This window comes from Pan troglodytes, chromosome 1 (genome assembly GCF_028858775.2).
Source record: "Pan troglodytes isolate AG18354 chromosome 1, NHGRI_mPanTro3-v2.0_pri, whole genome shotgun sequence".
Classification (NCBI taxonomy): Eukaryota; Metazoa; Chordata; class Mammalia; order Primates; family Hominidae; genus Pan; species Pan troglodytes.
The window spans coordinates 110,201,092-110,228,620 of NC_072398.2; the positions used below are offsets into that span (position 1 = coordinate 110,201,092).

Consider the following 27,529-nt stretch of genomic DNA (forward strand, 5'->3'; position numbering starts at 1 on the left):
CCAACAGGGAGGCCAGGTCACTTTTCTTCCAAATTCTTCCCAAACTATTTACTTTCATCTGCTGGGAAAAGACCTCAACAAACATTTATCAAGGACCTCTTTTGTGCCTGAGGCTGTGCTGGGTCTGGAAGGAATGTACTGCTTCACTGGGCCTGTTTAGTAAATACAGACATTGCTCAACCAACAAGGAGGAGAGAGAGTCCGTGGGTTCAGGAGCTGGGAATGCACTTGTGCCAGCAGAATGGAGGAGGGCCCTGGTCAGGAAGATAGGTTATTTGGTGCTGCTATGTTATTTTTTATTTTGCCTCTTTACGGATGTAAGGAAGAGACATGCCCATGTTACCTGCAAGCCATCTCTCAGTGGCACAGAATCCCATCCTCTCAACATTGCTGTGTCCCAGTGCTTCCAAGGTGGTGGGGGTGAGGAGAGGGTTCAGTGCTTTTCATGGAATCTGGATTTCAACTTAAGGCCAATAGATTTACCCTCTTTCTGAATGTCTAGAATTTATCCCAGCAGAGGATCTAGCTGTGTCAATTTACCCTTCTCCAAAACGGAGCCCTGCTGTCTGCCAGAAGCAAAGGACATTTGTTGTTTTTGCCTGCCCAGCTTACCTCCCACTTCTCTTGGAAATAAAACCACACTTTCCTTCCTGGAACCCATTCTGTGGTTCAGGTGGGGCTGACCTCACCTCCCCCAATGCAGGGAAGGTGCCCTGTCCTTAGTCTAGCCAATAGGAGTACCTCTCTAGCCCTTGTCACAGTGATTGGCACAGAGCTGGGCATATGACTCAAGCACAGCCAAACACAGCCTGCTTCAGGCATTGATGTGGCAGCCACAGGAGAGCAGTTCTGCCCTCCTCTTGGATAACATGCTCTAAGGATGGCTTGGAACTGCTTGCAGCCATCTTCTCCAGTGGTACAGGGGCACAGAGGACACTTTCATCATCTGGAGAAAATGAAGCCAATGTACAAAGAGAAATCGCAGAGAGATGGAAAGCTAAAGGCAACCTTAAAGACAATCTTTGAGCCTCTGGATCCATCTCTTCTCAGGAGCTAATACATTTCCTATGTTGCTTATACTCCTTTGAGCTGGGTTTCTGTCACTGGGATTGGAAAACTGACTGTTGCAGCAACAGGGTTTTGTACTGAGCCTCCTCAGAGACAGTCAGCATTTCTCATGCTTGGCCCATGGTGTTTACCCTTGGCTGGAGCCCTGATTCTCATTAAACTAATTACGGGCAGAGTATGAGGACTACATTCACTCAGAGATCAGGGCACAAAGCATTGCAACTTTATGCAGAGATTACTGCTGAGGACCACTCCCCTTGGAAGTAAGCTGTGGACTAGGGAGTCATTTCACACTTAAACCCTTCCCTCTATGTCTTTGGCCTTTAAACTCTGGTTTCTATTCTTTACTTTCTGAGTGTGTATTTTCAAATCACCCCTTGGGGAGGGGTCTCAGGAACATCCCAGACTCCATATCAAATGCAGGAAGGTATTTACCGTGCATGACAGGTTTCCTATAGTTCTTTGGACTGCAGAGGAGTACTGCACTGCACGCATGAGCATGGGTGGTGGGGTCAGATGGAATGAAGATCTTTGGCTTTGAGGCAGTGTAACCTGTCTGCCTTCCTCTGTCATTGTGAGTTCCTCAATTCACGTTACTGTCAACCTCTCCCCATGTCTCCAAATTACCCTGTGGTCCACTGGCCATTTTATATGCACGTCATTCTAGCCTCAGAACATGCCAGTTCCCTTCCCCTAATGTCTTATTGCCTGTATGAATCTAAACTTGAGGGAGTCTACTGGATTATCTTGCCCACGACCATAGCAGTTTTGTTTGTTTGTTTGTTTGTTTTGAGACAGAGTCTCACACTGTTGCCTGGGCTGGTGTGCAATGACACAATCTCGGCTCACTACAACCTCTGCCTCCCGGGTTCAAGCGATTCTTCTGCCTCAGCCTCCGTAGCTGGGATTACAAGTGCCTGCCACCATGCCTGGCTAATTTTTTGCATTTCTAGTAGAGATGGGGTTTCACTATATTGGCCGGGCTAGTCTCAAACTCCTGAACTTGTGATCTGCCTGCCTCAGCCTACCAAAGTGCTGGGATTACACGCGTGAGCCACCACGCCCGTCCAACCATAGCAGTTTACATGTGGGTTTGGTTTGGGACTGAGAGTCAAGATCCACTGAGGGGCGTGGCTTCTCTTCCAGTATTTACTTTTGTTTGCAAATGAGTACATATTCCGACTCCGACTCCGAAGTCTTATAAAGCTTTTCTAACTCAATTTTCAGAGGTAACAATAGACTCAACCTGAACATTTGATTGACAGTATCCTCTGCTTCCTTTTGCACAGGGTACTTGTGTCGTTTCTCCTCCTCTAAGTAATTGCAGCAGCTTTGGTTTCTCTCTTTGCTATGTGACACAGCATGAAGGTTTCGACAGGAGTTTAACTATTACCCTTTAATGTTTTTGTTGTGTTACTGTCAAATTGTGTCTTCTTAAAGGTTGCTTCCTGTCCTTTCTTAGGAGCAGGAAAAAAAAAAGTGGCTGTTTCCAGGTCAAGAGCTGGAAACCTTTCTCCAGTCTGTGTTCTATAAACCTTGTAACAAAAATAGCAATTCTTGAGGCCTGCATCATCTAGGTTCAGCTTTTCAGAGGCAACACTTTAAATTGTTTCAGCTGGTAATGTTCTAGGACTGTACCTCCATATCTCTATAACACAGATGTATGGTTTTTTTTAATTAGGCATTATCCATGGACTTTTCATTATGAAAGATGAAGATTTCTGCCCTAACCCCACACCCCTACTCCCCACCACACACAATTGTCTTCTGAGGTGGGGATAGGGTGACCCTCTCCATATATATCATGAATATCATAATTTTGTAAGATCATTAGTCAATAGTTACATTAGTATAACTGTAAATGCTTTTCGCAGCTGAGCCATTTTGCGTTTTATAATTATTTTTCTGTTTCTGCACAACATTGTTTTTCTTGGAGTTAATAATTCTCTTTTTAAAAATATTTGCTTAATTTAGGATGATCAATAATGCATTCCAAAGTCTCTCCAGGTTACATGTATCCTCTCAAAACATTCAGGCAAATTAAGTGTCCTATTAAGGATTCCTTTTTTTTTTTTTTTTTTTTTGAGACAGAGTCTTGCTCTGTCACCCAGGCTAGAATGCAGTGGCGCATCTCAGGTCACTGCAGCCTCAACCTACCAGGCTCAAGTGATCCTCCCACCTCAGCCCCCAAAGTGCCGGGACTACAGCTATGCACAACCATGCGCGGCTTGTTTTTTTTTTTTTTGAGACGGAGTCTCACTCTCTCACCCGGGCTGGAGTGCAGTGGCGCTATCTCAGCCCACTGCAACCTCTGCCTCCCAGGTTCAAGCAATTCTCCTGCCTCAGCCTCCTGAATAGCTGGGATTACAGGCGCGTGCCACCACACCTAATTTTTGTATTTTTAGTAGAGATGGTGTTTCACCATATTGGTCAGGCTGGTCTCGAACTCCTGACCTTGTGATCCACCTGCCTCTGCCTCCCAGAGTGCTGGGATTACAGATGTGAGCCACCGCGCCCGGCCTAAGTTTTTGTATTTTTTGTAGAGACGGGGTTTCGCTATGTTGCACAGGCTGGTCTCGAGCTCCTGAGCTCAAGTGATCCGCCCACCTAGGCCTCCCAAAGTGTTGGAATTACAGGTATGAGCCACAGTGCCCTATTAAGGATTCTTAATGAAATCTTGGAGCCTTCTAATCTGCTCCAATCTGGACTGGTTGTTCTCTGGGCCTCCTGCGTACCTGCGGAGTTCATTTTCTGTGAGATCATTCTAGGCATTCCCTTTAACTCCCTCTTGTGTTAGGCCCCATGTCATCTTTTTTGATTTATTTGCTCAATTTGGTAGAACCCATTTTCCAGTAGTATTGTAGAAACTATTTATTTATTTATTTATTTTGAGGTGGAGTTTTGCTCTTGTTGCCCAGGCTGGAGTGCAATGGCGTGATCTCGGCTCACTGCAACCTCCGCCTCCCGTGTTCAAGCGATTCTTCTGCCTCAGCCTCCTGAGTAGCTGGGATTACAGGCATGCGCCACCACGCTGGCTAATTTTGCATTTTTAGTAGAGACGGGGTTTGTCCATGTTGGTCAGGCTAGTCTTGAGCTCCCGACCTCAGGTGATCTGCCCGCCGCACCCTCCCAAATTGCTGGGATTATAGGCATGAGCCACCGTGTTTGGCCAGAAATAATTTTTAATTTTCAACTTCTTTTGTTTCTTTTCTTCTTATTAGCATCCCATTCTTGTTTTATGGATGAAATATCTTGTTTTTCTTCAACAATTTTCTAATTTTTCTTGAAAAATTTTTTCCTTGTGGACATTGTTGCTCATCCCTATAATCTCAGCACTTTGGGAGGCTGAGGGAGGAGAATCACTTGAGCCTAGGAGTTCAAGACTAGCCTGGGCAACATAGCCCGTGTCTAGAAAAAATTTAAAAAATTAGGCTGGGCAAGGCTCACACCTGTAATCCTAGCACTTTGGGACGCTGAGGCAGGAGGACTGCTTGAGTCTAGAAGTTCAAGACCAGCCTGAGCAACATAGTGAGCCTTTGTCTTCACAAAAAATTTAAAAAATTAGTTGAGTGTAGTAGTGTACACCTGTAGTCTTAGCTATTTTGCAGGCTTAGGTGGGAAGATCTCGTGAGCCTGGGAGGTTGGGGCTCCATGAGACGTGATTGTGCCACTGCACTCCATCCTGGGCAACAGAGTGAGACCCTGTCCTAAATATTTTTTTTTTCCTTTTGAACTGGTCAGATTGTTTAGAGCTATGTTTTTCAAACTGCAGGTCTAGACCTATTAGGAGATAATAAAATAAATTTAGTGGTCATGAGGAGCATTTCTTTTGAGACAGAATGTCACTCTGTCACCTAGACTGGAGTGCAGTGGTACAATCACAGCTCACTGCAGCCTCAACCTCCCAGGCTCAAGTGATCCTCCCACCTCAGCCCCCAGCTACAGGCACATGCCACCACACCCAGTTAATTTTTTTTATTTTTTGTGGAGGTAAAGTTTTGCCATGTTGCCCAGGCTGGTCTCAAACTCCTGGGCTCAAGTGATCTTCCTGCCTCAGCCTCCCAAAGTGTTGTGATTATAGGCATGAGCCACCACTCCTGGCCCACATTTCTTTTTTAAGTGACACAGAGCAGTAGATATCAAAATGCCTTGCCCATAGTAGTGATGAGTGGTTTTTTTCCTGAAATTTTGTTTCTGTTATGTATTTATATTTATTTGTGGGTTTTAGTTATGAAATCAAATGTATTCCTTACTGTGGCTTTTGGTCAAAAAGTTTGAAAAACATTGCTCAGGAGAAAACTGCCTCTTCTCATTTCATTCCGGGAGGGTATTTCTGGCTGCTGGCTTCTGAGAGCTGAGTAGGGAAAGAAGGCTGAGGTTCTTAACATTTGGTTTGTAAATTTTTACATATTTATCCCGTTTTCAGTACATTATTCCTGCCTTAGACTGTGCTTGGTGTCCCCAATCCAAAGACGCTCTATTTTACGGTCTCCAGAGAATAAGCCTGGAGTCTTCCACGGGAGTGGGGGAGGTGCAGTCATCTAGCTTTACAGCATAGGGGAGGGGATCTGGGAATCTGTTTCTTAAACATTGAACCATCTTGCAATTTTTAGCTCCTTGTTCATTTCCATTTCCAGAGGTCCTTGTTGCCACCATTTCCTTTTTTGAGGTCCTGTGATAAAAATCAGGTTGTTTCTTTACTTTCTTTACTGCTGGTTTAGGATTTGGATTACCCAGGTATCACTAACCTATCTTCTTTTTAGCTTCAAAGTTTTGTTGCTGTGTCTTCTCCCACTCTCTGTTATAGTGGATTTATGCCTTTTTAGAAGTCCTTTAATCTTACATCAATAGACTTAAGGAAGGCGTGGAACTAATGTTATGTCTTTAGTCTGCACCTTTAACTAGAAATATGAGCATTCATTTTTATTTATTTATTTTTTGAGATGGGGTCTCACTCTGTTGTCCAGGCTGGAATGCAATGGCGTGATCTTGGCTCACTACAACCTCTGCCTCCCGGGCTCAAGCAGTCCTACCGTTTCAGCCTTCCACGTAGCTGGGAGTACAGGCATACGCCACCAAGCCTGGCTAATTATTGTATTTTTTATAGAAACAGGGTTTCACCATGTTGCCCAGGCTGGTCTTGAACTCCTGGACTCATGCAATCTGCCCACCTCAGCCTCCCAAAGTGCTGGGATTACAGGCATGAGCCACCATGCCCAACCTGAGTACTCATTTTTTTACATAAAATTTTTTGACGGTTCATCTCCTGTAGTTATGCAGGTATCCACTGATTAAGAAAATACATGACAAAAAGCTGGTGTACATTTAATAACACTTCTAAATAAAGTCACAACTCAACACATTTGAAAAATAATATATATGTGTGTGAAGTGATCATTGAGTCTGCAGACATGTTAAGCAAGTTATACATAAAGATTCATGGGATTCTTTGTAACTCTTTGCAATGCTCACACTTGGCAGTGATTACTTTGTAGAAATAACTAAATATAATGGAATTCAAAGCAGAAAGCATAGTCATGGAAGGCTTTGATGAGTGGAATTTGGATTGGGGGAAGGAAGAATGTATTCCAGGGGAGACAGCATGAGCAGAGGGGTGCAAGGGTAGGAGATAACGTGGCTTGAGCCAGTGGGCTGGGCTATACCTGAGGGATTTTGTTGGAGAATAACGAGTAGTGAAGTTGGAAGGGAAAAGTGGCATCAGGATATGAAGGCTCTGGAAGTTTATTTGGATATATTATAGGCAGTATAGGGTGATGTTAATTCTTGAGAGAAGAAATATAATGATAATAGCATTTTATTAGATCAGTCAGGTTATAACATTAGAGATACATTGAGAGAGATTAAAGATGAGAGAGGCTATTGAAGTATCTAGGCATGGAATATGAATAACATTTGTTCATATTTGGCAGGCACCATTTTAAGCATTTTATAATATATAATGTGTTTACCCTTCTTATTATTATTGTCATCCTCATCTTGCAGGAAATGGGCATAGAGGAGTAGATGACTGGGAGTTACGTAGAGATAGAGATGAATTCCAGGTATATTGTGGACTTCTAGCGACCTTAAATAATTAATAGTTTTACGTTGTTGGTGGTGATGATGGTGGTGGTTCTTTTCGTCCCTCCGTACCTTCCTTTATTACTTTTTTGGAGGTCAGGTAGGTTGGGGAATATCATCACCTCTTGGGACAGACCAAGGTAGATGGCAGAGGTGAAAAGAGGCCAGGTCCAGAGAAGACATTAAGAGTTTTATTACTTTCTTGCCCACTATGTTTAGAACTTTTGAATCCTCCGTCCTCCAAATATTGGCATTAGAGAGTGGATTTTTCCAGTGTTTGAAAGACTTTGTTGAACTTACTCTTTTGGGGTTCTGGGAATTACATGGGTAAATTATAAAGAAAACATTAAAAATTTTAAAAAAATTTAAGGGAGAAAAAAGAACTTTTTAGAATCACAAAATTCTGTAAATCAGTGTTCTTGCTATTGACAGGAATAGTATATTAATTACTTACAGTATGTTAGGGTGCTCCTTCTCTCTGCCTATAAGATGTGGCCAGTTGAAGTTTCTATCATGTGAAGATTTACAGAGAGCTATCTGGTGAGTACGTGAGACAGTTATTTGACCTATATATGGTAATCGTAACATGTTTCTCTTTAGCTTGGTTCTACAGCCATTGGGATCCAGACATCAGAGGGTGTGTGCCTAGCTGTGGAGAAGAGAATTACTTCCCCACTGATGGAGCCCAGCAGCATTGAGAAAATTGTAGAGATTGATGCTCACATAGGTAAGGAGTGGAGGAAAGCTGTTCTGTAGGATCTGGTCTGGGTTAATTAGTCCTCTATGATGTTCCAAGGAAGGTTTATGAAATGAACACTTTATCCCCTTGTTAGCTATTATTTTCCAGGCAGTAGGTCAGAATGCGTAAATGTAGGAGTAGGAGGCTGTTGCAGGACTCATTTATGTTTAACCTACTCCCAGAAGTTCCTTTCCCCTCAAATTTAGACTTGGTAAATGTGATGGTTGTTGAAATATGCAAAGGTTGAGATCTTTGAAGTGACTACAAGTTATAAGAATAATATAGACTTGCCTAGATCAGTCTTCCTCCTTTGTTTTCAGATTATCTTTGTATTCCTTGTTGCCTCTACCCACTTTTTTGGTCTTTAATTCCCCCGCCTTGGCTTCTGACATCATTGTATAATAGTATTACAGGGTGAGTAATTCTACTTATTTATAGAATGGCATTTTATTTGGCTATCCAAATTTTCTTAACCTGTCTAGTCATCTAATTAATGAAGCATTGGCAAAATAATTAATTGCTTGAAGGCATCAGAACCAAATGCCATGGTGACTCTGGGAGCTTGATATTATCTCTTTCATAGATACAGAAACTGAAATTTTATTTTTTAAGATTGGAACATTGTGTCTTCTTTAACTCAAGTCACTTGTCTTTTGAAGGTAGCTCAGTGTCACTATGTTCAACAAATTGAGAGCCTACAATGTGCCAGACCTTATGCTAGATACCAGGATATAGAAAGGAATAAGACATAGTCCTTGTTTTACAGGAGCATACAGTCTAATTGTGGTGGTGGACATGTAAGTAAGTCAATGCAATTAAGTGACAAAAGTATTAAGAAAGACTAGTGTGTTCTTAGTAGGAGTACAAGGGAAGAAATAATTAGTTTTGCCTGGAGTCAGCGGTAGTGGGGCTTTCAGAAAAGGATTCCATGAAAGTGATTTTGAGCTGAGTTTAATTCTGAAAGATAAGGAAGTGTACACAAGGCAAACAAGTGTCTGGGTATAGCAAGGGAGAGCATTCTAGTCAGGGGGAATAGAAATGACTGAAGCCATCGTGGTGTAAAATATAAAATACCATGGCACAAGCAGTTTTGTAGGCCTGGGCCATGAACTGCAGCAGCAGATGAGTCGGTCAGAGAGCGGAATTCCTTTTTTACCACACTGAAGGGCTTCAATGTAATCCTTTTGCAAGGATGGGAAAGGTTTTAAGCAATGAGGTAATAGGATCCCATTATAATTTTAGAAAGGCCATTCTGATAATGATATTAAAGATAGACTAAAGAGGGCTGAAACTGGAGGCACGGAGGCCAGTTGAAAAATTTGTAATAGTCCAAACAAAGAGATGGTGAAGGTTTTAACCAACACAGTAGCCAGAGAATGGAGAGGAAGATAGAAATTGACAGAACTTGTGATCTGATTGATTGTGAGGGCCAAGGAAGAAGACGGGGTCTGGAAGGGAAATGAGTGTGTGATATGTCCAAGTAGATATATTAAGGAAGTTATTTGGCTTTATATGTCTGAAACTTGGGAGAGAAACTTAGGCTGGAGATTTAGATTTGAGCCATGGCATGCAAAATAACAGTTATAGCCATAATCGTGACAGCTTGGGCCATCAGGCAAACTCTCTCTGATATAACTAGTTGCTTTGTGTTTGGGACAGAGAGGCAAAAGGCTTTTGATTTATTCGAGAGTCCTCCACTGTAGTCCATAGTGAGGTGATTTTCTTTTCCTTGTTTCCCAGGTTGGGGCATTAGTATTTGCTTCGTTTGAAAATGTATCATCGTCTACAAAGAGTGCTAAAGGGATGCTTAGGGATGTAATACGTGGAAATTCATGTTTGGTTAGCTGCTTTTCTCTGGGCTTATTTTTATCGTCTGGACTTCTGTGTCATTGTGGATGGTTTTTTGTTTCTAATATCATTAATACTTGGGTTCAGTGCAGATCATTTCCTATCTAATCTTTTGGGTATAAAATGCCATGGGATAGCTGAATGGCTGCCGTGGTTCCAATCCAGAATTTCAGGATTTCCTGAGTGGATGAAAGAGTTTTACAAGGATTTGGCCACTGGGTCACTGTCGCTTTTACATTGCAGGTTGTGCCATGAGTGGGCTAATTGCTGATGCTAAGACTTTAATTGATAAAGCCAGAGTGGAGACACAGGTAAAATTGGCATTATCTCCTTTTTACCAGGATGCTTGAGTTCCTTGTTTAGTGATTATCTAGCTGCCTGGGCTATACTGCAGGTACCTGTGTCAATATTAGATGTGGCTCTTGGGAGTAATTTTGGGTAGAATTCCCAGTTAGAACTTCCTGGGGCTTGGAGTTTAGCTGTCCAATCATTGCAGTTTTAAAGAGGCTCTGGTCAGTAGTGCTGACAGTGTCTTCCTTTTTTTTTTTTGGCTTTGCCTATATATAAAGCATGCATTGTTTCCTAATTGACTTTGTGTGGGAGCATCATGGCAGGAGGTGGACGTAGTTAAAGGATATTCTCCCCTCAGCTGCCTTTGCTGCCAGGCTTGTAAATAACAGCCCTCCTTTGGTGAGTAATAACTTGTACCAACTGACAAATACTGGTCAGGGATACTTTTTTTTTTTTTTAAACTTTGTAGCTGCTGCTTGAAGATAGGCTAGTAAGAAAAATACATCACATGGTAAAATTTTTTGTACTTATTTGCAAGTTTGCTGTCTGTACTTATGTAAGAATAAGTCATTTAAACATCAACAGAATAAGCTAGAGTCTTTGAGGGAAAGAGGCACTTTTAGTTTTTGAAAGAGTAAACTTGGTGCTTTGAGGCATAACCCTCTTTTTCAAGGCAGTAATTCTCTTGTCCGTCGTTGCTTAGAGTCCTTGTGATATGTTTATTTCCAGAGCTATTTCTCTTCCTCTCATGTACTCCCAAGTACTCAGGGTTAATGTTAATTAAGAAAACCACATTTGAGCCTTCAGTTTTCAATCCCAGTTTAAAGGGATGTGCGTAGTGAGATGGTGGGCTGCTTTAATGTCCTTATTAGAAGGTTGTACCATGCTTTGCTCTTCTTCTAGAACCACTGGTTCACCTACAATGAGACAATGACAGTGGAGAGTGTGACCCAAGCTGTGTCTAATCTGGCTTTGCAGTTTGGAGAAGAAGATGCAGATCCAGGTGCCATGGTGAGTGTGATACTTCTGTCGAGTTTTCTTATTGTTCTATGGGACTTAGGACATTTGTCCTGTGAACATAACATTCCCAGCCCCTCTCACCTCCTTACTTTATAGCCATTTATCTTAATATCTCTTATTTTTTGGTTCTAGTCTCGTCCCTTTGGAGTAGCATTATTATTTGGAGGAGTTGATGAGAAAGGACCCCAGCTGTAAGTACCATTTTGTAATTTTCCCCCATGCTTTTGCGGGGAATTATTTTAATTTGGGGTGGAGACTGAGAAGATTATTGTAGACTATTAGCCAGGTATTAGCACACACCTGTAGTCCCAGCTACTTGAAGGCTGAGGCAGGAGGATCTCTTGAGCCTGGGAGTTGTTATCCAGGCTGTAGTGAGCTATGATCATGCCACTGCACTCCAGCCTGGATAACAGAGCCAGACCCCCTCTCTTTAAAAAATACATTAAAAAAAGATTATTGTAAAAAGGGCTATTGTAGAGTGTGTGTGTGTGTATGTATATACCTATATATATGGCTTCTAATACTAAAGTTTAGTGATTCTATACCGTTTGCACAAATTTGGGGATTCCATGAAGAATTCCCCTATTGGAACCAGTGCTAATTCTGGAAGGAATTAGAAGTAACTTGTTACTATAGTCAGGGTATGTTTTAGAGCTTTGCTCTGGAATGTTGATCTGATCCTCATCCTCAAATATTTCTAAGATGGGCATAAACAAGTACCATATTTATACATACTATACTTCTAAATCCCTAAGGAAGGTACTAATTTTCTTAAACAGTTTTTAAAATCTCTGGTTTCTCCAGACATAGAACATCTTTTAGATCTGTGCCTCAATATTTCAGTGGTGTTTCCTGGCTGCAGGGCCAAGCATTTATACTTTGTTTTAGTGAGACGTTTGTTACATAAAGTGCCACCACTCCTGAGCATTTTAGTCCTCATTTTGGGGGTTTTGCAGGTTTCATATGGACCCATCTGGGACCTTTGTACAGTGTGATGCTCGAGCAATTGGCTCTGCTTCAGAGGGTGCCCAGAGCTCCTTGCAAGAAGTTTACCACAAGGTAATTAAGTATTCTCACAACTCTTACTATTTTTTTTAATCATGGTATAATTTACATATAATAAAATGTGCAAACCTTAAGAGTTCAGTTCTGTTTTGACAATTGCAAAACAAGATAAATAACACTTTCATCACCACCAGAAAAATGCTCATCCACATTCCAGTCAATCTCTTTCCCTCCCTTGCAACCATGTTTACCACCATGTTTACCACTGTCCATTAGTTTTGTCTGTTGTGCTTTGTTATAAATGGAATTAAACAGTCAGTTTGTATCTGTTTTGTTTAACACACTGTTTTTGAGATCCATTCATGTTGTTCCAGTATTTCCGTTTGATGGCTGAGTAATATACCATGGTATGGATGTACCACAATATGTTTATCCTCTATCTTCACAGCTTTACTTAGCACTTTACAATTGGCTCTTGAAGCAAGTGGGCATTTGGTATTTTCTTTGTGAGATGGGAAGATTTGGTTTTGGGTAACTCATTCGTGTGATTGAAGGCTGCTCTACTTATTCAGGTGGTTCATACAGGGATGCCTGCTCACATTAGCTCCTAATGGTATTGCTTTTACATGTGGAGGAAATTAGGTACAAAACAGGGTAAATTTGAATTTTCTAAACCATTGGGCTACCTCTTAGATCATTTGGGCATTATTGTTCATTGGATATTACCAATAATATTATCTTCTAAATTAAAAGAGGAATTCAAATGTACACAAGACTAGTCTATCCCTTTCCCCTTCTTCAAAGATTACTTTGGTTGGTGACTTTATTGTGGCTCACAATAAGGTTTGGGGTTTTTTTTTCCTGAAAAAATGTATTCTACTTATTTGCCATTTACTTGAGTTCTGGAGATACTTGTAATGCACCATACTAAGTAAGATGTTTGACATACTTGCTAAATACTTTTTTCAGTGAGATAAAGGGAAAATCTTTGAAGGAAGGACGGATTGTGTATAATTAATAGGCATCTTCTTGCCTTCTTTGTTTCAAGTCTATGACTTTGAAAGAAGCCATCAAGTCTTCACTCATCATCCTCAAACAAGTAATGGAGGAGAAGCTGAATGCAACAAACATTGAGGTACTTTCTGTTTTATTGTTGGATTTTTTTTGTTTTTTTTTTTAAGAGATGAAGTCTGGCTATATTGCCTAGACTGGTCTTGAACTCATGAGTTCAAGTAGTCCTCCCACCCCAGCCTCTCGAGTAGCTGGGACTACAGGTGCACACACCATGCCTGGCTAATGTTTTTTAATTTTTTTAGAGATGGGGTCTTGCTGTGTTGCCCAGACTGGTCTTAAACTCCTGGCCTCAGGCAATTCTCCTGCCTCAGCCTACTGAGTACCTGGGACTATAGGTGAGAGCCACTGCACCTGGCTGTTTTATTGTTTTTTATTCAGATATCATAGCTGGCATTGCTGAAGACTACATAGATCATGGAAATGACATTTTTGTATATTTAGTTCCTAAGAAATTATTAACAGCCTTTGAATAATAAGCAGCTTTAGTAAAGTGGTGCTGGCAGAAGCCAGAATTCAGTGAGTTAAAGAATGAGGCCTGGCAAGGTGGCTCACGCCTGTAATCCCAGCACTTTGGGAGGCCAAGGCAGGCAGATCACTTGAGGCCAGGAGTTCGAGACCAGTCTGGCCAGCATGGCAAAACCCCGACTCTACCAAAAATACAAATACTAACCAGGTGTGGTGGCACGCACCTGTAGTTCCAGCTACTCGGGAGGCTGGGGCATGAGAATTGATTGAACCCAGGATTCGGAAGTTGCAGTGAGCTGAGATTGTGATACTGCGCTCCAACCTGGGCGATAGAGCGAGACTCTGTCTCAAAAATAAAATAAAAAGAATGAAAGGGAGATGATGAGTGGAGAAAACAATAGTATGCTGCTTTCTCAAGAAGTTTGATTAGTGTCGGCAGAAGATAGCATTAAAGAAAAGGATTGTGTCTTTTTAAGGATGTGGAAAAGTCTTGAAAATATAAACGGAGATGAAACTAGTGTATAGAAAAATGTTGAAAGAGTTGGGCGCAGTGGCCTGTAATCCCAGCACTTTGGGAGGCTGAGACAGGTGGATCGCTTGAGGGCAGGAGTTCAAGACCAGCCTGCCCAACATGGTGAAACCCCATCTCTACTAAAAATACAAAAATTAGCCAGGCGTGGTGGTGGACGCCTGTAATCCCAGCTACTTGGGACGCTGAGGCATGAGAATCGCTTGAACCCGGGAGGTGGAGGTTACAGTGAGCCGAGATTGCACCACTGCACTCCAGCCTGGGCGACAGAACGAGACTCCGTCTCAAAAAAAAAAAAAGCTGAAAGAAATAAAAGGAGAGATTAGGATAGTGATGGAAAAGTTATAGAAGAGGTAAGGCATGGTACACATGAAGGAGTTGGTTTTGAAAAGTAAAATTCACTCAGCATCATATTGAGTACCCATTATATAGCAGGTATTATGCTAGATGCCCAGGGTTACAGACACAGAAAATCCAATTCCTATTCAAGTAGTATACTGTGTAGTGCAGGGAACATATAGATAATAAGAACCTGGGGTGATACTTCTATAATAGCAGTAAAAACAGATTCCTGTGAGTATGTATAACTTAGACTAAAGCATTAGGGAAGCTTCTTGGAAGAGGTGATGTCTGGAAAAGGGAGCAGAAAGGTATTCCAGGAAGATGGGACAACATGTGCAAAGGGTTCAAGATGTAAAAATAATATTGTGGGTAAAGGAAACTTTGAGGTTTTGTCTGACCGCTGAGGTGTGGGATGTATATAAGATGGTGGGGGACGGTAAGGGATGAGACTGGAGAGGTATGGACCAGCTTGGGAATGTCCTTTTTTAGTATGCTAAGAGTAGACAGGAGCAAAGGAAGTAATGATGGGTAAAGATAGGTGGGTTTGGCGGTAAACCTGGAGAGATGTCCCACATTTCCCCAGATTTTTCCTAGTGATTGTAAGGTCATCTGCCGAGGGTAGGTGAATGCAACGGTAAAATTGAGAATGGGAAATATTTGGAAAAGTCGTTATGAGAAGACAGGGAAGAGTAAAAGGATTGCTGGGCCATATTAAAATCATAGTTGAGGCCAGTAATCCCAGCACTTTGGGAGGCCAAGGCAGGAAGATCACGTGAGGCCAGAAGTTCGAGACTAGCCTGGCCAACATAGTGAAACCCCGTCTCTACTAAAAAAATACAAAAAATTAGCTGGGTGTGGTGGTGCGTGCCTGTAATCTCAGCTATTCGGGAGGCTGAGGCATGAGAATTGCTTGAACCTGGGCAGTAGAGGTTGCAGTGAGCTGAGATTGCACTCCAGCTGCACTCCACCCTGGGCAACAGCACGAAACTCTGTCTCAAAAAATAAATAAATAAAATTTAAAGGCCAACCAAGGCTGTAATTATATATCAGTAATTAAACCAATCAGTACTTACCAGGATATTTGTTGACCACACTCATGAGAAAATGGATGGTTGGATTAATCCATGGTAGGGGATTGACTAGTTAAGAACAGAAGATTAGAGAGGACTGGAGAGTATTGTTGGTGAATGTCTCACCCATAGAACCAGCTTTCATAGGCTGCTGTGAAAGGTCAGTCTAAGAAGGACTGACATTTGGGAGCCACTGCTCTAGAGCCCATCTGCTTTAAGTTCTTAGTCCATTAGTTGTTCCTTGGAGCTCCAGCCTCCCTACATGAACTGCTTCCCCTAAGAAAAGGAAAATATCCGGCCAGGCGTGGTGGCTCATACCTGTAATCTCAGCACTTTGGGAGGCCGAGGCTGGCGGATCACGAGGTCAGGAGATTGAGACCATCCTGGCTAACAGGGTGAAACCCCTTCTCTACTAAAAATACAAAAAAAATTAGCCAGGTGTGGTGGCGGGCGCCTATAGTCCCAGCTACTCCAGAGGCTGAGGCAGGAGAAGCGTGAACCCGTGAGGCGGAGCTTGCAGTGAGCCGAGATCATGCCGCGCCACTGCACTCCAGCCTGGGCGACAGAGCGAGACTCTGTCTCAAAATATATATATATATCCAAGTTACATCTTACATCTTTCTTTTTAAGAAAATCTTTATATGTACCTCCTTCTATCGAGTGTCCTTACTTTCAATGAACTTTTTTGAGATATAATTTATATACAGTAAAATGTACCTATTTTAAGTTTACAATTCAGCGGATGTTGACAAATGTACAACCCCCAGTATCTGTCACCCCAGTCATTATATTGATCCTCCCAAAAAGTTCTCTCATGTCCCTTTGTAGTCTCTTCCCCCACATTGATCTACTTTTTGTCACTATAGATTTGTTTTGTGTTCTAGAATTTCATATAAATGTTTTTGTTTGTTTTTTTAAGAGATGAGGTCTGGCTATATTGCCTAGACTGGTCTTGAACTCATGAGCTCAAGTAGTCCTCCCACCCCAGCCTCTCGAGTAGCTGGGACTACAGGTGCACACACCATGCCTGGCTAATGTTTTTTAATTTTTTTAGAGATGGGGTCTTGCTGTGTTGCCCAGACTGGTCTTAAACTCCTGGCCTCAGGCAGTTATCCTGCCTCAGCCTCCTGAGTAATTGGGACTATAGGTGACTATAGGGACTATACTTCTTTCACTTGGCATGATTTTGAGATTCACCCGTGTTGCATCAATTCTGTTACATTTCATTGCTGAGTGCTATTTCATCCATCCTATTTTTTCACCTTTATTGCCAAGTCTCCTCCAAACAGAACCTGTATTATCTCCACTGCTTTACCTCTCATTTACTCCTCAATCACTACTATTTGTTTCAGCTTTTATTATTTCCATGAGACTGCTCCTTGCTAAGATAACTCTTATTTGTCAGATTTCATGGTCACTCTTTGGAACTATCATTTGACTTTTTTGAAGGATTCACCTCAGATTTGACAGTTCTAAAATTAAAATCATTATCTTTCCTAAAAACCATTTCATCTTCCCATATTTCTAATCTTGGTTGACGACACCCCCAGTGTACTTGTCATTCACACAAGAAACCTGGAAGACTTTGACTTCCCTTCCCTTTTACTCAGTCATTTCTTTGCTCCCTTATAAATAACTCCCAAATCAATGTCCCTTCTCCATCCCTACTTCCAGTGCCGCCTTTTGTTCAGGTTCCCATTTTTCCCCTACCTTGTGTATTTTCAGAGGCTTCCTAATTAATCTTGCCCTCCTCCATTTCGGTCCATTTTTTCCTCATTGTGCTACTATAGTGGATTTTCTAAGCTATATCTAATCTTAATGGTTCTCCACTTAAAAAATATTTTCTGGCTGGACATGTGGCTCACACCTGTAATCCCAGCACTTTGGTAAGCCAAGATGGGTGGATCACTTGAGGCCAGGAGTTCAAGACCAGCCAGGCCAATATGGTGAAACCCCTGTCTCTAATAAAAATACAAGAAATTAGCTAAGCACGGTGACATGTGCCTGTAATCCCAGGTACTTGGGAGGCTGAGGCATGAGAATTGCTTGAACCCAGGAGGCGGAGGTTGCAGTGAGCTGGAATCACGCCACTGCACTCCAGAGCGAGACTCTGTCTCAAAAAAAAAAAAAAACAAAAAAACACCTTTTCTGACTTCTATTGTCTGTGAGATAAATTCCAAAATTCTTTTCATGGCATAATTCACTACTTCTTAAGTCATTTGTTTAATCTATTAGAGACTTTGCTAAGCATTTTACATGCAATTACTTCTCTTAATCTTCACAACACTTCTATGAGATAGAAATTCCTATTCCGAAAATCTTATTTTACAGAAGAGGAAACTGGCTTTGAGACAGTAGGGCCAACAGGTAAATGGTAGAGTCAGGATTTGAATCCAGGTCTGGTCTTAGGTCTTATACTTTTAACCACTTTAACGTACTGTCTCCCATGAGCTCTGACCCCCTACTCCCTCTCCTTTTCACGTCATATTCCATGTGCAAGCTGTGGTCTAGCCATACAGAATTACTTTCAGTTTTGCAAACATGTCGTGTTCTTTTGTGGTTCTGTGCATTTGCACATTGTTTGCCCTTCCTGTCTTTGACTGTCTGACCCATTCTTGCCATGCTTTAATACACAACTCAAAAGTTGCTTCTCCCTGAAGCCTTCCTGGGCTCCTCCAGATCACTCTTAAACATATTCTTAGTTCTATTACAACACTTACCTGACATTGAACACATTTGGCATCTAGCACTTAGTAAATAAAGACTTTCTTCATCTTTGGATCCTTAGTCACAAGTACATGTAACTAATACACAGGTGCTTAGTAATTAATTATTGGTGAAATAAATTGAAAGAAAATATCTGTTCTACCTGCTTCATAGAGATGTTTTTTGAAAGTGAGATAATAAATAGAAAAGTATCTTTCATATTATGCAAATACATTTATTATTATGCAAATGTAAGGGATTATTTTTACTTATCTAGTGATGAGCAACTTCCTGAAGGCAGTCCTTGGCTCAGACGCTATTATTAATAGTATTGATTTGCGTTCCAGTTCTTCTGTAGGACTGTTCCGCTCAAGAGTTTTCCCAGTTTCTGCTTTTTAGCCCCTGTAATGTTTTGAGAAGGCTAGCCTGAGTCATGAGTGAAATTCTTTAGGCCCTCACTCTTTAGATTATTGCTGTTATATTTCTCTGTCCTCATGTCATTGATCATCAAGTAAAGATATATCTTAAGAGAAGCAGTAGTAACATTTTTATTTATTTATTTATTTATTTGAGACAGGATCTCACTTTGTTGCCTGGGCTAAGTGCAGTGGTGCGATCTCGGCTCACTGCAACCTCCACATCCCACGTTCAAGCGATTCTTGTGCCTCAGCTGGGCCTACAGGCGTGCGCCACCATGCCCGACTAATTATTGTATTTTTAGTAGAGACAGGGTTTTGCCATGTTCACCAGGCTGGTCTCGAACTCCTGACCTCAAGTGATCTGCCTGCCCCAGCCTCCCAAAGTGCCAGAATTGAAGGAATTACAGGCTACCACGCCTGGCCAAGAGAAGCAGTAATAGTATTTGTATGTTTAAATATCCTTGGAATGGAACTCATGGTCTACATGGTAAACTAATTGTTTACCTATATTTTGCAGATATATTTGGGACTTTTCTGACATTTCATGTAATTAGAGATATATCTTTTAGGAGAATCTAGAGGAGACTACAAGCTTTGAGAGGAGAACTTTTTTTTTTAAGTCTGTTCCCAGATATCAGATGTCTTAAGACGTGCAGCAGTCTTTCTGAATTTTACTTATAGATGAGGCAGAGGATACTAAACATCATATAACTGGATTATGTTGATTCTCTCTAGCAACTTTCAAGTTACATTAAATATTAGTACTGAAAATTACTTTAAAATGCCCTACTATATTTAATTTTAAAAAATTATTATTAATTAATTTATTGTTTTAGACAGAGCCTCTTTCTGTCACCCAGGCTGGAGTGCAGTGGGATGATCACAACTCACTGCAGCCACAACCTCCCAGGGTCAAGCAATTCTCCCACCTCAGCCTTCTGAGTACGTGGGACACAGGCGTTTGCTACACCCCCTGCTAGTTTTTTGGGGTTTTTTTTTTGGTAGACACGGGGTCTCCCTGTGTTGTCCAGGCCGGTTTTTGACTCTCGGGCTCAAGTGATCCTCCCGCCTCAGTCTCCCAAAGTGCTGGGGTTACAAGCATGAGCTACTGTTTCCAGCCATGTGTTTAATTTTAAAAATTGAAGAAAAAAGACACTATGAGGAAATGACATGTAAAACACAAATCTTTTGAGGCAAATGTGAAGTGGCACCTATTGCTCAGTATTGCCCAAAACTGTGGGACATGATCAACAGAGAGAATGGAAAACCTAGTCATGATAGTTAAATTTGAAATTAACCATCTTCTGACCCTAGTTTTTTATTGTTGTTGTTGCTTTTAAATGTAAATATAATCTGGATTTCCAGTTATTACTGATATCTTCAGCAGTCACAACTGATTTCCTATGCCAGTGTTAATGAAATCTTTTCTTGGCCAGTTCTTTTAAAAAAACGTAACAGGCCAGGTGCAGTAGCTCACATCTGTAATCCTAGCACTTTGGGAAGCCGAGGTGGGCAGATCACCTGAGGTTGGGAGTTCGAGACCAGCCTGACCAACATGGAGAATCGCCATCTCTACTAAAAATACAAAATTAGCCGGGTGTGGTGGCGCATGTCTGTAATCCCAGCTACTCGAGAGGCTGAGGCAGGAGAATCGCTTGAACCCGGGAGGCGGAGGTTGCGGTGAGCCTAGATCACGCCATTGCACTCCAGCCTGAACAACAAGAGCGAAACTCCATCTCAAAACAAAAACAAAAACAAACAAAAAAAACTTTTTTGTTAAGTTTTGCCACATAAACAATTTTAGAGAAAATACCTGACAACAGTTAATGATTATTTGTTGTAGGCAATAATGGTCTAAGCACTTTATATATATTAACATTTAATCCTCACAACTACTCTATGAATTAGCTATTCTTATTGTCCTCATTGTACAGATGAAGAAATAGAGGCACAGAGTGGCCAAGTAACCTCAAGTCACACACACAAGCTCAACTTTTAAGTATTTAAATATACTTCAAATATATTTCTAAAGGAGTCTTTAACAGAAAAAAGTACTGACTCCATGTACTTTGCTGCTGCTTTTGTGATCCCTGTTGAAGTGACTTCAAGAAGTGACAATGATGCCAGGCATTTGGTTAAGTATGATGTGGTGAGTTAACCTTAAAATAGAAAATTTGGTCAATAAGCATTTTTATTTTGGAGCCAGAGAGCTATTTTAGGGACCTGCTGCCTGGAAAGGATATCCTTGGGACAGCAGATCCCTTAGTTCCTAATGAATAGCTGCATCACCAACACAGCTTCTCTTGACCATGGTAGGGCCATCAGCAGGCCCTGAGTTAATAACTCAGCCCAGCTTATTAACCCTTCTGTTTTCTTTCCAGCTAGCCACAGTGCAGCCTGGCCAGAATTTCCACATGTTCACAAAGGAAGAACTTGAAGAGGTTATCAAGGACATTTAAGGAATCCTGATCCTCAGAACTTCTCTGGGACAATTTCAGTTCTAATAATGTCCTTAAATTTTATTTCCAGCTCCTGTTCCTTGGAAAATCTCCATTGTATGTGTATTTTTTTAATGATGTCTGTACATAAAGGCAGTTCTGAAATAAAGAAAATTTTAAAATATTTGTTAATAGACTGTTCTCTTCTAATAGTCTTTTTTTTTTTTTTTTTTTTTAAGAGATGAGGTCTCACTATATTGCCCAGGCTGGTTTCAAACTCCTGGGTTCAAGTGTTCTTCCCGCCTCTGCCTCCTGAAGTGCTAGGATTATAGGCGAGAGCCACTGTGCCCAGCCATTGTAATACAGTCTTTTGTTTGAAATGCAAATGTTAGTGGGCCAAAAGGACAGTGTTATTAATATCCCTATTCTATGAAGATGTCTGTTCTAAAACTGTTTTAGTGATGCTCTATAACAGAATCAACTATATCCATTAATCCCATGGTGTTGATAAATGAACTAGTCCAGCTCTTCCCAGTGATTAATAGATGTTAACAGCACTGTAAATCCATTTCGGCCCTGTAATTTCTGGAGCAAACGTGTATTTTTGCTGCTTTTCTTATAAGGAGATGCTACTAATTGACTATCAGAAGAACATGTTTTGAGGTCCTCCTCAAAACATTGATGGGTTGGAATCAGCCATCAACAGTGTTGTACCAGTTCCTGGGTCTTGATAGACAATTTGGAAAGAGATTTCCTTGTTTACGAAGTGAAGGACTAAGAAAGAATTAAATTAATGACCTTGGCCTCACTGGCAATCAATTACAAATCTCTATATCAGTAAGAGAACTGTAAAATTCAGAAGCAGTGTACATTAGACTTTGGAATGAATGATGAACTTTCCCCATTAGAGCTGCCATCATATGATTGGTGGAGATTGTTTAAAGAATCATTCTATCTCAGCCTCAAAAATTACCATGGGAAGATGGTATCAGTATCACTACTTAACAGATGAAGAATCTAATGCTGTGTGCCCATGGACACACAAAATTAAGCTGTTGGGACTTGAACAGCTCAAATTTTCTTGTTTCAGATCACCAGCTCTTGAGTAATAGGGAAATCTGGAGATTTGAAAAGTACTTGCACTGTCCACAACATGGCTAATCCATATGTGGATGATGCAGAATTGATTTAATTCACTAACAGGGACCCCATAATTATTTGCTGGGCTCTGGGTATATTAATGTGTAGGAAGTTGTACTATATGTTAATAAATTATGACTATTTGGGTAGGCTGAATTCATACTAAATCCATACTGTAGTTCAACAAAAAACAACATGTTTATATACATTTGGAAACTGCAATGATAGGAAACATTTGGAAGAAAGGGATTTTGCCCTAGAATAACACATAAGGAAAGCAGAGAATTAGAGTATATTGTTACTGAATGTTCCAGAGACTTCTAGTGATTTTAACACTTATTAAGTATAGCATGTTGATGGGGAGATTTGTTTCTCTAAAGATCACTTTGTTTTATTAAATCCTAATAGAAAATACCCTTGAAAATCCTATCTCATTTATTCCTGTAACAAATTTATTGAGCACCTACCTACTCTATGCCAAGAAATGTATTAGCCATCAGGCAGAGAGCTGTTCAAATGGCAGATATGATCTGTGCTCCTGTGAAACTTCTAGTGGGGAGAGCCAAACAATAAACAATATTCCTTTTTAACTCTAGGTTAATGCAGAAATGGATAAAGCCCATGTTGCTTTTGGGAGAGGTGAGTTGTGTCTCTGAATCACATGCATTTCATAGGGGGAAAAATGCCCAAATACTAAGGAGTAGCTCTTAGCCTATGTCCGTTCACCTCAGCTTAAGTTGTTTTCCCTCCCACTGGCTGGGCAGCATATTTGTGTTTTACCTGGTAAAACAGTAAATTTCGTACCTTCTATAATTGGCATTCTTCAAAGAGGTAGAACTTTGATTTTTTTGTAGAATATTAAAACAAGCTTTCTTAGGTTAAAGAAGTGATCTTACTACGAACAGCAATGGTTTCATGGTGTGTAATTGCTTTATGTTATCTTTCTGCTATAGAATGTTTCCTGGAGAAAGGTATGGTTTTTAGTAATAAGATAAATTTACTTTAGTCCTGCAAATAAGGTGAAATCTTATGTCCAGTATCTCACAAAGGAGAACTGACAGTGCCACTTTTATATTTAATGTCAATCTCATTAGACAAAAATGAAATATAGTTCCTAGGGTTTCCAATTTAAAAAGTGAAATAATAAATATATTCACTCAAACATTTTCTCAGTGCCATATGCAAGTTACCATGTCCCGGAAGCTGATACAGTTTGAAGAAGGAAATATATAAGTACTGTAAGCCTGTGATAACTAAAAGCAACATACTAAAAAGTGAAGGTACAGATAATTGGAACAAATTTAATAGCGTTTAAAAGTGTATTTGGTAATTTCTCCAGGAGGTGGCACTGTTGAGTTGTTTTTTCTTTTCAGACAGTAAGACAATAGACCATTCATCTTTGTGTCACCCAAACAAAGAAATATTCCTTTATAACCCCCTTTCCTCCCCCCCACCTAATCACATGCTACTGGAACTGACTGTCTTGTGATCTACTCCCATAGTTGGCATAGATTTTAAAATAATCTTTTTAAAATTAATCTGATAGTAGTTATGGAAAGGAACAAATTGTTCACCAATTTTCATCAGCTTTATCTTTTCAGTCCAGTAACTGAGAACTTAAAAAGACTATTCTAGTGATTTTACTATCCTGCTCAGATGGCATTCAAAAACATTTTTCACTTCTCACGTCTTGGAAAAATTTGTAAATTCGTTAAGTCTTTTTGTTTGAAAGTTAACGTGACTGGAAATATTTTAATGTAAATATCGGGTTGGGTGCATTGTATCATTTTGCTCTACAATGACTATATCCTCATTTGGGTTTATGGCCAGTTTATAATTAAAAGTAATCTTTACTTGCTTTGAGTGTAACGACTTGCATATTTTGTATCTTTCTATTTGCTACCTTTTCTACTGAACAATTTCTAGCTTTCTGAAGGGATGGAGTCAGTAAGCTTAAGGATTCAGAACTGGTTTTACCTGTGCTACGTGTTGTGGAAGTTGTGTGTGCAGCTTCTGCGGTAAAGGGAACAGCGTAGGGGTTTTATTTTATTCATTAGAGGTGGATCGGGGTGCTAATTTAGAGGACATCACATACTGGAACCAAACTTGTCCGAAGCTCTCACTGCAGAGTTAAGGCACTTTGGTAAAATAAATGTGCATCTAGGAAATGATCATGTGTACAGTAGGCATTGGATCATTCTCTTGCCCCCCTTTTACCTGCCCCTAATGCCTAAGCTACATTCGAAGTCCTGGAAAACCTGTAAGTAATTCCGCCTTTGGCCTACCTCCCCTCAGAAGAGGAAGGTGAGAGAGGCCAAACGTATGGAGACTATTCTTCAGGCTTGCAGGAGTCACGGATGTCCTGATGTCTGTCTCCGTAGGATGTGGCCCACATCAGTTCGCATTCACCTTCCTGCAGCAAGGCAGCTGCTTAGCAGACAATGGGCGCTCCAGTGAGCGGGGTTTATAAAAACCCGAAGCCCCGGTTCATGATGGAGCCCCCTTTTCCAGCTGAGCGAGCTCAGGGATTTCCTGGGTAGGTTTTCCAGGCTCTGCCTCACCGAAGGAATTTTAGGAGTGTCTCTGGGGAACAGGAGGGACGTAACCCAGCCCCAACTTGAGGGCGCTAGCGGTGCGGCAAGGGGTCGCGACGCCAGGAGCCCCGGGCTCGGCGGGAAGGTATGAGAAGCTCCTACGTGAACTCCACAAGCCGGGCCCGGGAGACGCCGGGCGAGGCGGGGTTGACCTCAGCAGTCTCTGCCCCGTTCCAGCCAATCAGTCCCGCATCTTAGCATCCGAATCCAGGACCCCCGAAGCCGGAGGCGACGCGAGCCAATGAGAGTGGGCCGGGGAAGAGGGACAGGCGGCCAGCCTATGGGGCGGAGAGGCCCGGCCGCGCGTATCCAAGGAGCGCCGCGCTCGGCTCGGCGGGGGTGGGCGGGCGCGCCGGGCGGCAGGTGTCGGCGTCGGCGGCATTCGGCGGCGATGGAGCGGCCCTGGGGAGCTGCGGACGGCCTCTCGCGCTGGCCCCATGGCCTCGGCTTCCTCCTCCTCCTGCAGCTGCTGCCGCCGGCGACCCTCAGCCAAGACCGGCTGGACGCGCCGCCGCCGCCGCCCGCTGCGCCACTGCCGCGCTGGTCTGGCCCCATCGGGGTGAGCTGGGGGCTGCGGGCGGCCGCAGCCGGGGGCGCGTTTCCTCGCGGCGGCCGTTGGCGTCGCAGCGCGCCGGGCGAGGACGAGGAGTGCGGCCGGGTCCGGGACTTCGTCGCCAAGCTGGCCAACAACACGCACCAGGTGAGCGGGCGCCGGGCCCGGGAGCCGCTCGGGTGCGAGGTGCCGCCCGCGTGCCCCTCCCGGCCCGTGCGCCCCGCGACTCCCGGAGGAGACCCCAGCCCCGCCGCGCCCGCGTCCCCCGGGCCGCAGCCCCGAAACTGCGGCGGGCGGGCGGGCGGAGTCGGGCCCGGGCGGCCGGCGGGGCTGTGTTTTGTCACAGGGGAGGCAATCTTAGACTTCCACCGCATTCTTTTTTTTTTTTTTTTAAGTTGTCATAATCTCTTGAACATCGTTTTTCGTCTATATAAATAATCAGGACCCAGTAACGCTGTTAGGCCCCAGGAAGGTGAAGGAGTAATTAACTCTTGAGCGCTTGCAGAAGTTGGGCTGCGCAGAAGCAAAGGTGTGTCCTCTCTGGGTCAGTACTTTCCGGGTGGGAGAGGCGGGAGTTCAGGAGGCCCGAAGCAGCGATCTGGTCACCGTGTTTTAATAGTTAAGGGGACTAGCTTGGAAATGAGATGGCAATATTTATGTGATCTCTTTTACTGCTTCAGATTTGACCTTCTGTCATGGTACGGAAGTCTGACTAGCATGTCTATATCCCGTGATGACAAGATTTTCAATAGTTAAGAAACGCATTGCACATATTCTGCTTTGAGCCAGCTCTTGGTCAAAAGACTTTGAAAATCATGGGATTTCTGTCCCTGGGGACAAGCAGCTCAACCTTTGCACACTACTGGACTGACAAAACTAATTATTAAGAAAGTCCTGGTTCCTTGCTTCAGCACAACTTGGGCATCTTTCTCCTATTTCTCTAAAATTAACAATTTAATCCTTGCTAGCCACATTTGCATAATGTATTTTCAATTCTATATATTTTCTCCCTTGCCTGTTTTCCTCTCTCAAAGAAAATGAATTGCACTTGGGGGCAGAGATGGGTGGCCAAGGCTCTGTGCCAGCACTTGTTCTTCTGTAACCGTTTTTCAGCGTCAGCCAAGCCTCAGTCTCCCTTTGGACTGCCTGGTTATCTGGACCATACTTGTTACCTGTAATAGAATTCTCTGATCTGAGGACACAAGACACAAATATTCAGGAATAATTGTGCTTAGTGCATCCCGAGCAGCAGCTGTGTAAAGGTAGCCAAGCTAGTGCTGGAGGGTGGGACAGGTTGGGTAGAATGAGTACTGGGAAGTCTTCCTACTTGATGAGAAAAAAAAAATCGAATAGACTTCCTTCTCACAGTGGGGGATTGAGAAAGGCTTTACAACACTAATGCTTAATTTATACTGGACCACTTCCTTCCTTGAGCTAGCTGGACACAGCATTCTTACTCCGTATTTCAAATTCTTCTCTCGCTGGTTGACCTAACTTTAGGTCTGCTGCTACTCCTGGATTTAGATTTACCCCTGTGTTTCTTTTTCTCTTTTTTTGTGAGATAGAGTCTTACCTCAGCCTCCTGTGTAGCTGGGACTACAGGTGTGCACCACTATGCCTAGCTAATTTTTGTATAATTACTATTTTTTTTTTTTTTGAGATAGGGTCTCACTCTGTTGCCCAGGCTGGAATGCAGTGGTGTGATCACAGCTCACTGCAGCCCTGACCTCCTGGGCTCAAGTGATCCTCTCACCTCAGCCTCCCAAGTAGCCGGGACTACTGGTACATGCACCCAGCTAATTGTTCTTTTCTTTCTTTCTTTCTTTTTTTAAGAAACAGGGTTTTGCCATGTTCCCCAGGCTGGTCTTGAACTCCTGGGCTCAAGTGCTCCGCCCACCTTAGCCTGCCACAGTGCTGAGATTAGAGGCGTGAGCCACTATGCCCTGCCTGGATTTATTCCTTGAGTCAGAGTCTTCCTGGTTAGTTTGAATTGATGTGTCATTTGTAATATATTGATTCCAAAGAAAGAGGTTGAAAAAACTGGCTCAGGGGTTCTAAGGCCAAATCTGTGGAAGAGTAGACCTAAAACCACTCATTCTTTGAAGTCCACATGTAAAGAAATTTTCTTCTATTTCTTTCATTTAGCT

At 42.2% G+C, this 27,529-nt stretch overlaps 2 protein-coding genes across 7 annotated transcripts in view; both read left to right on the forward strand.

Annotated features, from left to right (window-relative positions):
- The first annotated feature begins 7,722 nt into the window (after positions 1-7,722).
- Positions 7,723-21,279, forward strand: LOC112207728 (proteasome subunit alpha type-5-like). Its single transcript, XM_054670099.2, has 7 exons — positions 7,723-7,876; positions 9,980-10,047; positions 10,931-11,038; positions 11,180-11,238; positions 12,004-12,106; positions 13,101-13,187; positions 21,039-21,279. Exons 1-7 carry the CDS (start codon positions 7,828-7,830, stop codon positions 21,114-21,116), a joined length of 552 nt encoding a protein of 183 aa, XP_054526074.1. The 5' UTR covers positions 7,723-7,827; the 3' UTR covers positions 21,117-21,279.
- A 1,904-nt stretch (positions 21,280-23,183) lies between these two features.
- Positions 23,184-27,529, forward strand: part of LOC129137511 (sortilin-like) — a 57,741-nt gene continuing 53,395 nt past the window's right edge. For 2 of the 6 annotated variants that reach the window (XR_008540111.2, XR_008540110.2), the window contains exon 1: positions 23,185-25,529. Coding sequence is in view for 3 of the 6 variants with exons in the window: in XM_054669815.2 (XP_054525790.1) it covers positions 25,071-25,529 (459 nt within the window). In the remaining 3 variants the exon portion in view is untranslated. Of the gene's footprint in view, positions 25,530-27,529 lie in introns of all 6 variants that reach the window. The other 4 variants (XM_054669809.2, XM_054669812.2, XR_010158849.1 and 1 more) reach the window with 3 other exon arrangements.

Coding starts and splice junctions, on each gene's coding strand:
- LOC112207728 (XM_054670099.2), top strand. CDS start 7,828: ATGGAGCCCAGCAGCATTGAGAAAATTGTAGAGATTGATGCTCACATA. Junction 10,048..10,930: donor AAGCCAGAGTGGAGACACAG/GTAAAATTGGCA, acceptor CTCTTCTTCTAG/AACCACTGGTTCACCTACAA. Junction 12,107..13,100: donor TGCAAGAAGTTTACCACAAG/GTAATTAAGTAT, acceptor CTTTGTTTCAAG/TCTATGACTTTGAAAGAAGC.